The 17,083-nt window shown below is 40.2% G+C and overlaps 1 protein-coding gene across 6 annotated transcripts in view; it reads right to left on the bottom strand.

Moving 5' to 3' along the window:
• Positions 1-17,083, bottom strand: part of Pparg (peroxisome proliferator activated receptor gamma) — a 132,110-nt gene that overhangs the window by 18,628 nt on the left and 96,399 nt on the right. For 5 of the 6 annotated variants that reach the window (XM_028863982.2, XM_028863984.2, XM_028863983.2 and 2 more), the window contains one exon: positions 8,532-8,731. The exons of the other annotated variant lie outside the window; for it this stretch is intronic. In XM_028863982.2, coding sequence (XP_028719815.1) covers positions 8,532-8,731 — 200 coding nt within the window. The remainder of the gene's footprint in view (positions 1-8,531; positions 8,732-17,083) is intronic. 6 annotated transcript variants of the gene reach the window in all.

The following is a 17,083-nucleotide window of genomic DNA, read 5'->3' on the forward strand; positions in this document are numbered from 1 at the left end:
TCAAGACAGGGTTTCTCTGTGCAGCTTTGCGCCTTTCCTGGAACTCACTTGGTAGCCCAGGCTGGCCTCGAACTCACAGAGATCCGCCTGGCTCTGCCTCCCGAGTGCTGGGATTAAAGGCGTGCGCCACCACCGCCCGGTATTTGTTTTTATCTTGTTTGTGTGAGTGTTGACCTTTATGCATATAAGCACACCATATGTGTGTCTAGTGCTTGTACATGTCACAACACTGTCAAATCCCCTGGGACCAGGATTATAGATGAGTGTGAACTTTGCTGTTGTGTGAGGGCTAGTTAACTATATGACTGGGGAAAGTCATTTACCCTTCCAAAGTCTCAAGGTTTTTTTTTTGTTTTGTTTTGTTTTGTTTTTTTTTTTTTTTTTTTTTTTTTTGTTTTTGGATACAGGGTTTCTCTGTGTATCCCTGGCTGTCTAGGCTGTGACCTCAAACAGTACTGGGAGTTGACAAAATTGGAGGTTTCTGTTTCTTTTCTAGAGGAGATTCTAGTTGTATTTCTAGTGTGTATGGTGGCAGGGTGTGTGTGTGTGTGTGTGTGTGTGTGTGTGTGTATATGTGTGTGTGTGATGTATGTGACACAAGATCACAAACTCTCTGATGTGCTTAAAGTAATTTCTTTTGAGCAGAGGTTCTGGGAGCTTTCCTAAATGGCAGGGTTGGGGGTGGTGGATAGGTCACAACAGAAGCCAGCTTCAAGATGTACTGGCCAGAGATTTCACCAAGCTCATTCTGTTCCACACTAAGGACTCCTAGACTTTGAGTAGATTTCCAAATACACACATTGTACAAACTCTTCAGAGGTGAGTTGTTCTAGAAATCCTGCTGCCCTCAATTCATTTCAACCACAGTGCTCAACACACCTCAGGAAGGAGAGACTCAGGACTTAGAAGCAGTTTGTTTGCCACCTTTGATTCTTCAAGCAGGAGCACACCATGCTCACTATTTCTCAGACACCCTGCTTCTGTTTACCCCAACTCTTCACAATTGGCATCATTAGTAGGAAGAACATAAAGAAAGGCACAGTCAATTATATCAATTAAAATGTACTGTGTTATCCCTGAATTCTGGCCAGATTCTAACCATGAGAAAAATTTGAATGGATAAGATGATTTTACAGAACCTATAAGAAGTGTTTTCCTTCTCCCTGCCTCCTCCTCTATTGGTGCTCTAGGTGCTTTATAGTGTATTATAATTTATATTAACAATATATAAAGGACTTAAACATTTTTAGACAAAGTCTCATGTACCTAGGCTGGCCTTAAACTTGATATGTACCAGAGGATTATCTTGAACTTCTGATCCTCCGGCCTCCACCTCCCAAGTGCTGGGATTACACAGGCACTACCACACCTGGCTCATGCTTTGCTGGGGATTAAGCACAGGGTTCCAAGCATGTCACACCCCTAGCCCCTTGACTTTCTCTACTCTTGGGAGAATATGAATGTGGACTACAAAGAAAGACATTCAACCAAACATGTTGGGCTACAGATAACATGAACATAAAATCATCACCTCACCTGGGCATATGGTTCCCACTACAGTACTTGTCTAGAATGCTCAAGGTTCTGAGTTCCATCCCCAGGATAGAAAAGACAAGCACAGAATCAAGACAGTAAACTATCTCTTCACACCCAGGCAGACTGTACCCAGAGTTGCCCCTTCAGCTTTTGGGTGAGCTTCTGCTTAGTCATGTGGGTTCTTGGCAGAGCATAAGCATCAGATTCTCTCACCTCCAAGTAAGCAATTTATCTGGAACTCTGCCCTGGTCTATCACCCTTGTGATTCTCCTTGACTTCCCCTGCCCCTCATATAAAGCCCCAGGTTCCTGTTTTTGAAACTCTGGGATAGCTGAACATAGGGCACCAAATCCTGCTAATTTTCTCTCCCAATTTAACAACAATGTGACTTTAACCCCTTGGCAATCAGTGTTGGTCAGGATATCCTGGCAGTAAATACTCAAGGACAGAGTAAAGAGGCAGCACCCCCACCATCATGCCAAATCAGTACAGTCTTGCTTTAAAAAAAAAAATCCCTTTGGCATTTCTGAAAAACTGGGGAGCTGACAGAGAGTTCTGAGTATTGACATGCAAATGAACACCAGTGGAGGTTTTATTGTTGTTTTTCCTAGTTATATTTTATTATGCTTTTTTTGGACTCTGCATAAATTCTTTCTGCTTCTGTGTGGATCTGTCAAACTGTAAGAGTGGTTGATTCCCAGGCCACCAGCTCACCAGTTCTCATACCGCAAACCATCCACTAAGGCATCCCTTTCACATTTCACTGAGACTTCCTCATCCTCAAACCTACTAAGAAAACAGTGGCTTGCCTGCTTATTGAGAATTGAGTTGTTAACACAATGCATCATTAACAACCTTCTTTAGGCACAGTATTCTACATAAAATGAACTGTATGTCTTTGATCACATTTTTGTATTTTATACAAAGCTAAGTGAGCCCCTGGACTTTGGATTAGTTTGTATAGTGTCTTCTGATGACACACCATTTGTAGGAGGAGACACACTGTCTCCAAAATTTGACTCAGTGATTTTCTATTTCGAGTTTATAATGTATTTACCTTCAGGAACGGCATCAAATGGCTGGGTAGGCCATCCTTACTTACCAGGAAGAAAACTACAACTAGACATGCTCAGGGGCCTATCTAGGTTTTTTAGGGCCCAAAATGCATATACCGTCTAAGAAAAATATGTCAATGATCAGAACGAAATTTCTCCCAGAACAGTGGCCAAGGCTCTGGGAATGGGATTCTCTGATGCTGAAGCTTTGCTGGCCACAGAAAGATTCTTCTTTTCTTTAGTACTAGGGATTGGACTGGGGGTTCATAAATGCTAACCACAGCCTGTAACACTGTGTGGATGCTCTTTTTAGTAAGCCATCAGCATGTTAATATCTGAGTTATGGAAGAGATTTTATACAAAGTGCTAAGTCAGCTCCTCTTGACTAATAAAACAACCCATTAAAGGAAGTATAGATCGGCTAACACAGCTCAGGTTATTCTGGGTAATTTCTCTAATTTGCTACCACATACATATCTGCACAGTAGCTGACCTGCTCACAGAAAATCCCATGATAATAACAGTGCAGAATTACAGCTGAGTTGGAGGCCAGGCATGGTGCTGCTTACTTGTAATCCTAGTATTTGGGAGGTAACAGTGGGAGAATCTGGAAGTCCAGTTTATCTTGGCTACAGAGTGATTCTAGGTCAACCTGGGCTACATGAGACCCTATATCCAAACCAAACCAAAACAACAACAAAAACAAGGTTTGGGAAAATTCATGAGCCCTTTTAGATATTTAGATTTTTTTTTTCAAAGAACACTCCTTTCTTAGAGCCTATCTTTTAAATTTTGTTTCTGTCTTCTTGTGTTAATTGGCTTTCATAATTCAGGCACACACCTTATCCTCTATGAACTACAGTTAATGAAGGCTAACCCCAAGTACATTGGTTTCCTCAACTTCCTTTCTGTTCTTGCTCCTGTGTTTCAGTTTTGCTGTGTTGAAAACCAAGGGATCCACAGAACATAAGGCTCTTCTGAAAGCACACATCACTACTGTCTACATTTGAAGAAACTGAAAGGTGAGACACTTTCCAAAGTCTGAGAGTTCTTTATGGCAACCCTGACTAGAACTGGCATATCCTCCTGTCTCTTTTCGAATGTTTCTCCCTGGCTTCTCCATGTGCTTTAACTCTTTTCAATAAAAATCACTTTTCTGAAAAGAACTAGGGCTTTTAAAACCCAAGCTCTTCTGTGCTGAGGTCCTCAGGTAGTGCCTTTTGAATGATATTTCCTATAGTCAAGTGCTGTTCATCATAGAAGTTAAGTTAGAAAGTCTGTCAGCTGTAATTCTGTGTCCCCATGTGGTTTAGTGATTTAAGACAAATAAATGAAAACTTAATAAGAATTATTCACACTCAAATGAACCAGCACATAACCACAGCTCTTAAATAAATTGTTCAATATCAGCCAAACAGTTACTCAGTGGATAAACAAGAGTACTGGCCAACTCAATCCAACAACCAAAATAAATAAAATAAAATAAAATAAAAATAAGTAAAGAAGCTCAAGTTCTTTCCTCCTTAACTATACTGAATATAATTGCTATTGCTTGGCGCTGGGAATGGCACCCTGAGCTCTATATATGTAGGCAAGTGTTCTACCACTGACACCCAAACCTAGAATAATATTCTTTTTCTTTCTTCTCTAAAAAACCACTAGTTCGTATTAGTTCAGATATGTCATGTTGTTAGCTATTATTGATGACTCTGGCTATAAAAGAATTTGTTCTATTACAATTGATAGATGGATCACAATGCCAGGAACCTAACTTCAGCAGCTGTGGAGATTATTCAGTACTGTTTTCTACTTCATTTTTTACGGGGTTCCTAAGTCTTTCTCCAAGGGCTTCTTCAGTATTTATCTTCTCAGGGGAGGGTACTGCAGTTCATTCAGGCCTTTTAAAGGTGAAGGGAGGGACCATGCTTTGTTTAGCTGTAGGAGTAGGATTTAAAAAGACAAGTCTTTCCCATCATTAGAGTCAGTCCAACATGATGGCCTCTGTCTATTTTAAATGTAGATGGGCACAGAAATGTTTCCATAGCAGTTTACAATTCTTCATGGGCTTTATGATTCAGTGGTTTTGTATTTCATGTACTATTAAGAACGACCATTTTCCTAATGGCACTAGTTTGCCCCTGTTGTTATAGGAACAGTGACTTTGCATGTGCCTATCATAAACAACATGATACCTTGGAAGCCAAAGTCCAACACAGTACAAATACAAAGTTTTACTTCTTTTTTGTAGATAAAATACAGCCAGGGCTTCCCCAGCCATCCCTCTTGGACATGTAGTGAAGAGTTGGCAAGCATACCCAAGGTTTTTCAGTTTATTGTTTTATGACAGGCACAGCACTGAGAATGGTTTTTGAAAACCACTCTTTATTTTCATCAACAAACATGGGGTCATGTGACCACTACACCAATGTGATAGTCAAACATCCAGAACTTCCAAAGTCCATTCAGTTATCAAACTGCCTTCAAGAAACGAGGGCTCCAGTCCCAGCACATGTGTGGGCTTCAGAGATCTGTACGATTTCTTCAGTGAGAGAGGGCTTGTGGCTGAGGAAACCCACTGGAAGAAAAGCAGGTGGTGGGGAGAATGGGTTCCACACTATTTGAGGACAGTGAAAGGCATATTGCTCCTACGATTTCTTTAGTGATTCTGTAGCCCACATCTCTTTGAGCCTAGAATACTCAGCTCATATTCTTGGAGGTAAGATGATGAAAATTATTGGAATCTTATCCTAAAGATATGATGTTAAAGTTGATAGGAGGAGAGGAGGAACACTTAATTTATCTGTTTTGAAAGGTGTGAGTGGCCTCAGGGGATAAGATATAGAAGGAGGAAGTGTAGCTAAGGAGGGGGAGTGGCCCCTGCTGGCCTGGAGGCAAAGGCTGAGAGGGTAGCAGCTGTGGGTTCCTAACAGGCTTTGGTTAAATTGAGCAGGGAGATAAATGTAAAGAATGGCCCCTTCAGTTCGATCATTTCCTTTAGCAAGGGTTCTGGGTAATTGGTCATCCACTACACTGAGCAACCTCCTCCAGGCTTGGCCTAACTGATGCCGATGACATCAGCTGCAAGCTGTGTGTATAATGAGACCTAAGCTGCTCTCCTTATGGCTTCAGCCACTTTCTCACATCCCCCATCATCTCGAGAGGCCACACTTCAGCAAAACTTTCCCTATCAATGCAAATCTTAGCTTTCACAGTCCTGGCCAAGAGATAACATAACACCCCTGAGATAGATGCTATCAAATGAATAATAGGACCATGCTGATAAAGAACAAATCTCACTGCAAATCACATTTTGGGTTTCTCTTCCATATTCTCTACTGAACTATTTCTTTTCATTGGTGCTCAGTTTGATTTCACCAGATAAGGAGAAAACAGTGCCAAACAATTTGGTTTTAGTTCTGTATAATCAGTGAATGGGTTGTTTATATTTGGCTGGGCCTCTTTCTTTTTCTAGACCCTAACTGGAGGCAATTCTGTCACTATCCAATCACTAATGATGTCTAGTTTGATGAACAAATATTGGGCTAGTGAAAAGCCCTCTGTTGAAAGTCCATAATTTCAAAGGGCATAAGCAACAGTCTTTAATTCAATTAAACAAATAGTCTGAGTAACTATTATGGGCAAAGCACAAGCCTACTTACTATAGGGAAAAATGACAACCCTTGGCCTCTGAATTGGGAAGTCTATAATCAAGCTTTTGTAGCTCCTTCCTTAAATAGCTTAATAGCTATTTGTTTCACAAAGGGCCTCCAATTATTTTATTTTTAACCCAAAGATTTAGAGCCAAAAAGTCAGTTGGGATGAGGTTTCCAAGTGATTTCTAGTGGTTTGGGCTCTGTGTTCTTCAGAACAAAGATAGGAATACATTGACTACCCATTATATAAATTTCAGTTCTTGTCTATTAGGGTGGGCTGGCTCTTCTTTCTCTCTCTCTCTCTCTCTCTCTCTCTCTCTCTCTCTCTCTCTCTCTCTCTCTCCCTCCCTCCCTCTCTCTTCCACCTAGCTTTTAAGTAATACTAAATTGAGGGGATTTCCAGCATGAATTTCAGGTGTGCACTGGAGGTAAGGCAATAAGAATCCAGAGCCTGCGAAATGAATGGCTCTAGGTAAAACTGAACTGGATACTATGGACTCCCTGCCTTTCAGCAACCCCCTCCTCAGAGCCTAGTTCTGTAGATCCCAGACTCCAGCCTCTTTCCTGCACCTGCTCTTGGCATGCTGTTGCAATTTGCCTTCAAGTGTTGACTCTCTTCAGTCATGTGGCTGCACTCTTCCTTTACTTTCTATCTGGGAATGAAGTAAGCTTATTTCCTGTAGTCAGAATAGCTGCATACAGGTCTCCATGCATGTTTCATTTGCTGTGGCTGCTTTTTGTACTTTGTGAACAGATTGTACTGTTCTGTGGTCCTGGGACTAGCATGCTGAGAGTGCTTACATCATAGCCTTCAGTTTCTATGTGCTTGTGCCTCTCCACTTCAGTTCCTTCTCCTTAAATGAAGATAGTAATACACAACAGCAGCCTTCAGATGGCCCTGTGGCTGGAATGTAAAGAATGTATAAAATACTTGGGAATTGTAGGGCCTGGGCCCTTGTGTATCACTGTGAAGGTATCAATCACCCCTCCTGGAAGGAGAAACTCAACTGTTCTTACTGGCATGTGGCTTTCTCACAGCTATTAGCTGACTACACTCTACATCATTTAATGAAAAAGAAAGAAATAACCTGAGATAGTCATCAAAGTATGATTTTTTTCCCCTAAAATCTGAATGTACATCAAGTTACATGTATCTACCTAATAGTTGCCTTGCTCTCCTGGGCATGTTCACTTGAAAATAAATGACCACACACAAGGCTCTCAAGATCGGGGTCCAGGTCTTCTTCATGGGCTCTGCAGCTCTTACTGCCTAGGAACATTCTGTAGACCATATCATCCAAGTCAGACCTTGTCTGTAAAAACTGAGGGACAGATATGCGACCCAGGTCATGTTCCCAGCTGACAGTGGAAGGGGAAGCAGTATGTAGGTTTCATTTTAATCTAATTTGTATTGATTTTCAGCTTCATGTTGGAAGCTTTTTGCTTCCTAGAAAACTGGACTCAACAATAATTTTCAGCCATTATGTTCTTTCTAAACAACATCACTCAACAAACCTCTAGGTACTTAAGGACCTCTTTGAGGCTTGGGCATGCAGCTCAGCTTTAGCACACACACACACCTAGTATGCTTGAAGCCTTGCATTCAATCTAATATTTAGCATTAACCTTCCCTCCCATAATTATAAGTAAAACAAAATTAAATATTCCATTGGAGTAGCTTAAGCAGCTTAGCTCCTTGTAGAAAGCAGAATTCATGTATATAATAAAAGGATAGAGCCTCCAGCTTCCCAGGGATAAAGCTCAGTACTGGAAGGAAATAGGTCTCATGATATCCTGGTTATACTTTTGTGCCCACTTCAAACTTGGGACAAATGACTCTGGAAACCTTGAAAAGTAAAAGTGGGACCCAACACCTTCCACACCTGCTCACCCTCCTCCATGGCTGCTGAGGCACTGTGTTCTGACCAGTTATTTTGATGCTGAGCAAAGAGATGGGTCTAGAAAGGGGGTAGGGGCCTGAGAGGGCTTCACATTCATTCATGAGTGTTGAGATGACCTATGAGTTCTTGTAGTACTCGCAAAGATTTTTTTTTTTTTTTTTTTTTTTAAATTACAGCTTGGAGGAGTTACTCCTTTTTCAGAACAATGTTTACTTATCCCATTTGAAGACATTTCCTGTGTTTTGGACCTGGCCTGCCACAAGATTTTAACAGCCGGCAGCTGAGCCATATTCTGCATATGCATGCGTACTGAGGCAAACCATTTAGTCAAAGGAAAGAACCCCCAGCCCCAGCCAACCCCATGAAGAGAGCAGAAGGGAACTAACTGATTTGTCTGTTGTCTTTCCTGTCAAGATCGCTCTCGCCTTGGCTTTGGTCAGCGGGAAGGACTTTATGTATGAGTCATACAAATGCTTCGCCAGGGCCCGGAGATCAGCAGACTCTGGGTTCAGCTGGTCGATATCACTGGAGATCTCCGCCAACAGCTTCTCCTTCTCGGCCTGTGGCATCCGCCCAAACCTGATGGCTACAGAGGAAGAGGAATGACAGGATGAATCATTGGATCATTACTATGGCTCTGCACTGTGCTCTTCCCCAGCCTTGGTTCCCACAGTGTGTCAGCCCCTCCTCTCTCCACCCTGCCTGGTTCTGCTTTCTATCTACCACTTTGCTTGTGTTTTTATTTCACAACAGTAGCACAGAAAAATGAAAATTGAATTATTTACTTCTTCAATTTAAAAAGGCAACATATGATCCTGTTAGGAAATTGGAAGAATCCGTTTAGCAAATAGGACTACATATTCGTTTAAATATGTATAATTGAGAGACCATTCCTATCCATCCCTTAAGAACTAATGCAAAGTCACCTCCTTTGTAAGGTTTTCAAGGACAGCTAATTATTACTTCCCAGTATCCCACCCACCCTGAGCACTTCAACGATTGAAATGTTAATACTGTTCTATAATTATGACTTTATAAGCCTCTTGTCCCTCTGTAGAACAATGTCTTGAAGACAGAGACACTGTCTTATTTATCTTGGTAACTTTTGCACTTCACAAAAGGTCAGGTAGGAGAATCTACATGTTTCACCAATTAAGGAGCTACATAGAAGTTCAAGTTGTGCAAACACAGGCTCTGTTCTCAGGCAGTTTGTGTGATCTGTTTGTCCCGCTGTGAAGAAAGTTCCCATCTAGTAGACCAGGGAACTTGGACATTGAATGGATAGAGTTGGTCTCATCTCTGACTCTGCGAATTACCCCTTACTGAGGTTCATCAGAAAGACAACACCTTTATCCTTGGCTTCTCAAGGGGTGAGGAAGTGTGAATGCAAAAGAAAGATTGAAGAGAGACCATAGATCCTAAGGTGGGAATTAATCTGTGTGAGTTGTCATCTGGGGTCAGAACACTTGCCTGGTACGTGTAAGGCCTGCATCTCATTCCCAGAAAATAAAATCAATAACAATCTGTTTATAGGTTTTCAACTTGAATAAATTTTCCCACTTTCCTTCTGCTATCATTTGTAAAAATGTCATTTTGAGTAATGTTCTTCTTTGAGGTCATTATTTGTTGTTGTTTTAAAAATATTTATAAAAAATAATAAACTAAATTTAAAATGGGGGTGCTAGAGAGTTGGCTTAGTGCTGAAGACCACTTGTTGCTCTTGTAGAGGACCCGGTTTGATTCCCAGACCCATTTGGTGGCTCATAACCATCTATAACTCAAGTTCTAGGGGATCTGACATTCTTTTCATACCTTCTTGGGCCTCATGCATGCTGAACACATGTCCAACTACTGAGCTACAACTCAGCTCTTATTTTTTTAATTATATTTTATATTATATTCTTGAGACTAGGTCTTGCTGCATAGCACAGTGTGGCCCAGAACCTGAAACCCCTTGCACTAGCATCCTTGGTGGTGGTATTACAGGTCACTACCAAGCCCAGCTGATTTTTGTTTTAGAGAAAAGATTGATTTGTATCCTTGAGTCTCATACGTGTAAATTCATCTCAGTTGGCCCTATACTTTATCACTAATAAAACTAATGCACTTCAGGGGCCTCAGTAAAGACCTTGCTAGGAGTTAGAGGGAAAGAGATGCTTGGCTCTCACTTTACATTAAAGCAGAATATGTTTAGATACTTTTGATAAATATAACCTTTGCACATGACTCCTTCAAATAGAAATCTTTAAACAATTGCCATTTTTTAAAGTAAAAATTACAGCCTCCCATTATTCTCTTCTATTTTAGCTGCACTGGGATAGGGAATGTCAGCTTACTGAGGGGCCTTCCCACCTGGGCTCCCTCAGTCTATGACCTTGACACTACTCTTCTTCTTTATAACTCTGGCCACAATAGTTGACTGTTTATAGGTTTTCTTTCTCCAGTCTGCAGTCTCATTGTTGGGCACATATTAAGCACTTATAGAGTATTTTGAAATAAAATGAATAAAACACATGTTCACCAAGCTCAGCAAGGCCCCATTCCTCTCTGAGGATCAGTAGTAATGGTTGCTGGTAGAGGCAGAGACACTTTCTTCAGTAATGTTACCACTGGAAAGTTGCCTAAGCTCCTGTAAATAACACCTCACACATGCTTCTGTAAGTGTTCCTAAGTAAATCATTAGATCATAAAATAAAAGAAGGAGGCAGAGGGAGAAGGTGAGGAAGAAGGAAGAGAAGAAGAGGAAGAAGGAGGAGAAGAAGAGGAAGAAGGAAGAGGATAACAATGACATGGAAGTAGAAGGGGACTAGCTAGTTTGGAAGAGGAAAGGGACAAGAAAAGGTAATGGGGGTGAATATGATATGCATATATGCAAATGCCACAATTATACCCATTCATTAATATATGCAAAACAACAATTTAACAACCATGTAGAAGACCCTTTTATAGTCCCCTTCAAAGCCATTCTTTTTTTTTTGGTTTTTCGAGACAGGGTTTCTCTGTGTAGCTTTGAGCCTTTCCTGGATCTCACTCCGTAGACCAGACTGGCCTCAAACTCACAAAGATCCGCCTGCCTCTGCCTCCCGAGTGCTGGGATTAAAGGCGTGCTGGGATTTAAAGGCCACCACCGCCCGGCTTAAAGCCATTCTTAACCACCACCTCTTTCACACAGAACTAATTAATTGCTTTGTTGTCCTTTGAGCAATGTGGAAGAAAAGGGGGCAGAGCATGTGAGAACCACTTGGGAACATTTTAAAATTATGTGTCTCCCATGGAACATTCTAATAAGTCATCCCTATATCCAAATAGGGTTTTGTATATAACTTGGGGTTTGAAAAAGCTTTCTAAATGCTAGTCTTTCTTGTATGCATATATTAGTGTGATGCTTTTACAATATTTCTAAGGGTTTTACATTAGTTATTCTGCTAGAACAGAAACTGTATGAATACCCGGTTTTATCTTTGCCCCTGGGTGTAACAAAATACATATATAATAAATGTGTGAAGAATTAAACTCTAAAACACCAAGTTTAAAAATAGACAAAGATGAGTCAATATGTACATTGGGAAGTTTACATGAGAGAAAGTAAGAATTATGACATATTAAAAGGTGAAGAAATTATGGGCTGGGTATAAGGGTCAGTGGTAGAGTGCTTTCTTAACAAGCATGAGGAAGCCTTGCGTTTGATCCCCAGCACGGCAAATAGTAAAACAAAATAAAAATAATATATATTTGCACCATGTATGTAAAATGCCTATGAGGCCAGAAGAGGGCATAGAATCCCTTGGAACTAGAGTTACTGACCCTTGTGAGCCACCATGTGGGTGCTAGGAATCAAACCTAGGTCCTCTGCAAGAACAGCACGTGCTCTTAGTCACTGAGACATCTCTCCAATCCCTCCTATGATTAAAATTTATAGGCAAGGAACTATAAACATACATGGACATTAACATGCCTAAAATGCATTTTCTCTTTCCTAGTGGGCAATCACAAGAGTTAATTTAAATAGCCAAATAAAGCGCTTACTACAATGCTGCTTTCTTTCACTTAACAAACCTTTCAAAATCACTTTATTGGGATACATTAAGGTAGTACCCTGCTGGAATATGAACAAATGCCTATTTTCATAAGTTGTAGTTCTCAAAAAAAAAAAAAAGACTAAATCTCATGTATAAACTGTCTGTATTGCTAAATAACTTTGCTACAAGCTAGGCCTAACTTGATCCACAGGTAGATTCAGCCTTTTTACACATGAGGGGCTTAGCAAAGGAAGGAGATAAGGTCCTGTTTGGTGGAACTAAATCTGCACGTAACAGATCTGAAGTAGAGAAACATTTTACTTGTTTCTTTATACAAGACAGAGATTCTTATAGCTCAGGCTGGCCTTGAACTTGCTATATAGTTGAGTATGACCTTGAACTTCTGATCTTCCTGCCTCTACCTCCCAGGTGCTGAGATAATTACATAATTACATTATGTACAGATAATTATGTGCCCCCATACCTGGAATTTTTGTTTTTTAAAGGCAAGAATGCTAGTTGCATTCATTTATTTGGAGTCCCATGTAATGCCAGCTACACCCACATCAGGTGAATGCTGAGCAAAGGCACAAACAGGGTTTGGCAAGGCACCTGTCCAAGCTCATGCTTCCTAACATGACTTTTATTGTTGGGGATGAAGTGGTGTGGGGCTGTGCTTTCTGTGTTTTATAGTTCAGATTGGCAGCCACTACTCCCCCAGCAGATAAAGAACAAACCCCAATATCTAGTTATCTAGATATTTATCTGTTGGGCTCTTAACTTTTTTTAGTTGTTAGGGATTGGTGTTTTTAATTTAGTAATTTATTTTTAAGATGTATAAGGTCAGGGTCTGGTACATGCTAGGCAAGTGTTCTATCAGGGAACTAAATTTCCAGCCCAGTTCCCACCCTTTGAGAGGAGAATCAAAGGAGGGCAGGAAAGTTGGACAGTTGTTTCCAAAAAGGCTGAAGTTAAAGCTTAGAAACAAAGATGGCCATTATACATTGGAGACCAGGTATATATATATATATACGTCTTCTACCAGTGATGATTAATTTCCAGAAAGGAAAATGTTCTTTGTGTAACTCTGAGTCACTGAGAAAGAGGTCTGGCCTCTTGGAACGCAGTAGAACTGACACTACCATCACTGTTATCAGGAAGTCAACTTTCTGATTTCTTCTCTGTGATAAAGCAGCTATATGATTTACAGAAAATTATGTAATACCTATGGTCCCCATTTGCTTTAGCTGCAGAAGAGGAACTAGGAAAAGATGTCTCAAGATTCCTTCTTATGTCTATTTAGTTCTAAAACACTACAAAGATCTAACCACACCACACTCACAGCACTTAGGAAAACACTTTGCTTTCTTTTTTAAAGCAATATTTGTCTAATCTTTGATGTTTTACAAAATCAAAAAGGTGAATTCTGACTGTTGTAGCACTTGACACATAGAGCAGCTTCAATTTTATATTTGGGGTAGTCACCCACAGAGGACAGGTTGTTATGGCCCCGTGGTAGAGCATGTGCTTAGCAGGTTTGGTCTCTGGCATCAAAAAAAGAAAAAAAGAATTATCTAGAGAAATGTATCTCAGTTAAAAAAACATCATCAGCATGAGAACTGGTAGGTCCCTTCAGGAAGATTAGGTTTGAGAAAGCTCATTACTGTCTTAAAAGATATAATATATACATGATGTAATCACCATATACTATTAGCACATGACAGATTCCTCACTTCATATTTGGTACTGATATACAATAAACTTTATGCATGTAGAATAATTAAGTATCTTGTTTTCTGTATCTGAGTATCATGCTAAAACATACTAAACTAACATATTTTCAAAATACTTACCTAATTGTAAATATGTTAAAGTTAGATGCTACTTAATTACAAAGGCATATTAAAATGGATTTTCAAGATAATAAATCAAGTAAAATAGAAGAATAAAGTTGTATCCTATAGAAAGAGACATTTTTTTTTTCCTTTCAGTTTTTAAGGGATGAGTTTGCAGTCATAGCAGACTTTCAGCAGTAAAGATATGTCTCCTAGTTAGGTTTTCCATTTGTACATGTTCACTGCATGTAAATCACACAAGACATAGCTGCTGGTGGTATGACCATTGCCAATAAACAACATCACACACTCTCTCTCTTCCATCTGTCTGTCTATTTGTCTGTCTGTCTCTGTGTGTGCGCGCGAGTGTGTGTGTGTGTATATATGTGTGTATGTTTGTTTGTCTGTTTCTCTCTGTGTCTGTATCTGTATCTGTATCTCTCTCTCTCTCTCTCTCTCTCTCTCTGTGTGTGTGTGTGTGTGTGTGTGTGTGTGTGTGTGTGTATGTGTCTGTCTATCTTTCTCAGCAGAATATGGTATACCAGGAAGATACAAACCACTTTGAAGAGCAGGCACAAAGAATCAGAAAAGTCTTCAGGAAAAGACATTTGAACAGGGCCTTGAATGTCAGGTAGGATTCTAGTAGGGAACAGAGGGACGGGATCTAGAGGCAACAGTGTTTATAAGCACAAAGACTGTTTCCAGGTACTAAAAGACACAGTTTGCTTGAAGTCTAAGTGGAAAGGGGACAGGAGTGGGAGAAGAGGCAGGGAAAGATCATGAGTACCACTCGTTAACAGAGGTGCCTTGCGTATTAGGACTGCCACCTTTTCCTTCATATCACAAAGATGACAGTGGTTGATTGCTCTTGTTTTTGCATGGAGTGATAGAGTACATTATGATAGATGTGTGTGTCAGGAAAAGCCTGTTCACCTCATGGTGGCCAGGAAGCAAGGGGAGGCAGAATGGGACCAGGGCCTCATATCTCCTTCAAGGGCACACTCCAATGGCCTCACTAGGTCCCACCACCTCCTAATAGCACCAGGCAGTGGCAAACAAGCCTTCAACATGGGGCCTTTGGGTTCATTTCTGATCTAAACTACAGCAAAGATTTTTTTTTTTGAGTAATAAAACTTAAATCTGTCATTTAGGTTTTCATGCTACATACTAGGGCTACTGTTTCCCAGGCACTGGGACAACTACCTCAGACATGCTGAATGCCACAAAAAATTGTGAAACCACTTTTTTTTCTTTCAGATTTTCATGAAACCACAGAGAAACTATTTTTAAAGTTGTCCGCTTTTTTATCTTCAATAAAAAGAAAACCCTCACATTATTTGTATCATAGGACATCCTGATTAGCAAAGCTTTCACTAACTTTTAAACATACAAAAAAACATTATTATCAAATTTCAATGTTATAGGGAAAACCTGACTGGATGACTCATTAGTAGCACAAGCTAATTCTTTTCTACTTCAAACTATTTTTAGAAATGTATTTACCCTAAACCTAGTTATTTAGTTTGTGTGTAAAAAAGTAGCTCTGACTATGAAATATTCACTCTTCAAAATGCTTTATGACTAAATTGTTTTTACTAAAAATCAAGATTTTTTAAAAATATGGTAAACACTGGGGATGTGATAGCAGGTCTTTCCAATAGAAATTATGGTTTTAAAAGGTAAAGAAATATGTGCAAGTGCTCATTTGACTGAAGAAACAACAAAATCATTGAAAACATTTTTCTCAAGAGTCAAGCCAGCTCCCCACATGAACAGTAGTCACCCCACAAGTTATGTGTCCCTGTAGGTTTGAACTCATCACAATCCTCCTGCCTCAGCTTCTTGAGTCTGGAGTTACAAGTATGTACCACCACCCTGGTTCAACCCTTAATGACAGAAAGTTGAAATGGACCACGTGTAAACTTTTTTAGGCAGACAGCTTCAGATTTTTACTCTAGCCTGGCATCATTGTACAGCCATTATGCTAAGTGCTGTAAACTGATGAGCAGTTGACAACACACACAAGACCTGATTCAGGCACAAATTTTGTCTTTATGACATCAAAACATATAGGTGGAAACATTCAAATTCAGGTAACTGCTCACAAATTTTTGGAAGACTCTAACATTGTCTAGTTAAATATATGGACTAGCTGGCTGAAAAGTGAAAAATTCAATGAATTATGTTTTTCATTATAAATAATGAGGTAATTGTCAACTCTGAAAGGACTTAGCAACCACTGGCTTCAGTGACTTTTGGCATTATTCTCCAGAGTCTTTTGGGTCCTTGAAGGTTACTGCAGAATCTCCCTTCAGAGCTACAAGGGCATTGCTATGAGAATCTGAACACATTAAATGGGCTAAACAGAGGCAAAGACCAGAAAGAAGGTAACAGAATCTGGGTGTGGTGGCACATGCCTACATGTGGGAAAATGAGACAGGAGGGTTGTGAGATCCAGGTCAGCCTGAACTACACAGTGAGACCTTGTCTCCAGATAAAACAGATAAATAAAAAATTAAAAATAAAGGGGCGGGTTGACTCTGGGGGAGTGAGTGTTCATTTTCGTATACAGTGAAAACAGCTCCATACTGATATTCATGTGGAGTGCACATTCAGGTAGGATGTCTCCTCTGGTAACTTAAAAAAAGGCATTTTACAAAGTGGATGGAAGCTTCATACTTTTAGCTCCCATTGACTAGTGTGACCACAACTCAGAAAATGTTGTGTTCAGAAATGTTTCCTCATCAGGACCTGACTCAAGCCTGCTGCAGACTCCCTTCCTGTGCATGGACTATATGGGTGTTTCCTCTAGTGTGTAGCAAGCACACATCTCTGAAAACCTCTGAGAAGGAGTTTTGTTGGTCCCCTTTACATCCTTTAATGGTCGAGCTGGTTAGGTCTCTGACACTAAACTCCCACTGGCCCTTGCTTTTGTGAGAACAAACTGAGCACACTGTTCAGATTGGTCCCTCTAGGTACAGTAAGTGAAATGGGTTTTTTGTTTACTTGTTTGTTTCTTTTTGAAACAAGATCTCACTATGCTGCCATGCTGACCTAGAACTTGTCATGTAGACCAGGCTGACC

This window comes from Peromyscus leucopus, chromosome 3 (assembly GCF_004664715.2).
Source record: "Peromyscus leucopus breed LL Stock chromosome 3, UCI_PerLeu_2.1, whole genome shotgun sequence".
Classification (NCBI taxonomy): Eukaryota; Metazoa; Chordata; class Mammalia; order Rodentia; family Cricetidae; genus Peromyscus; species Peromyscus leucopus.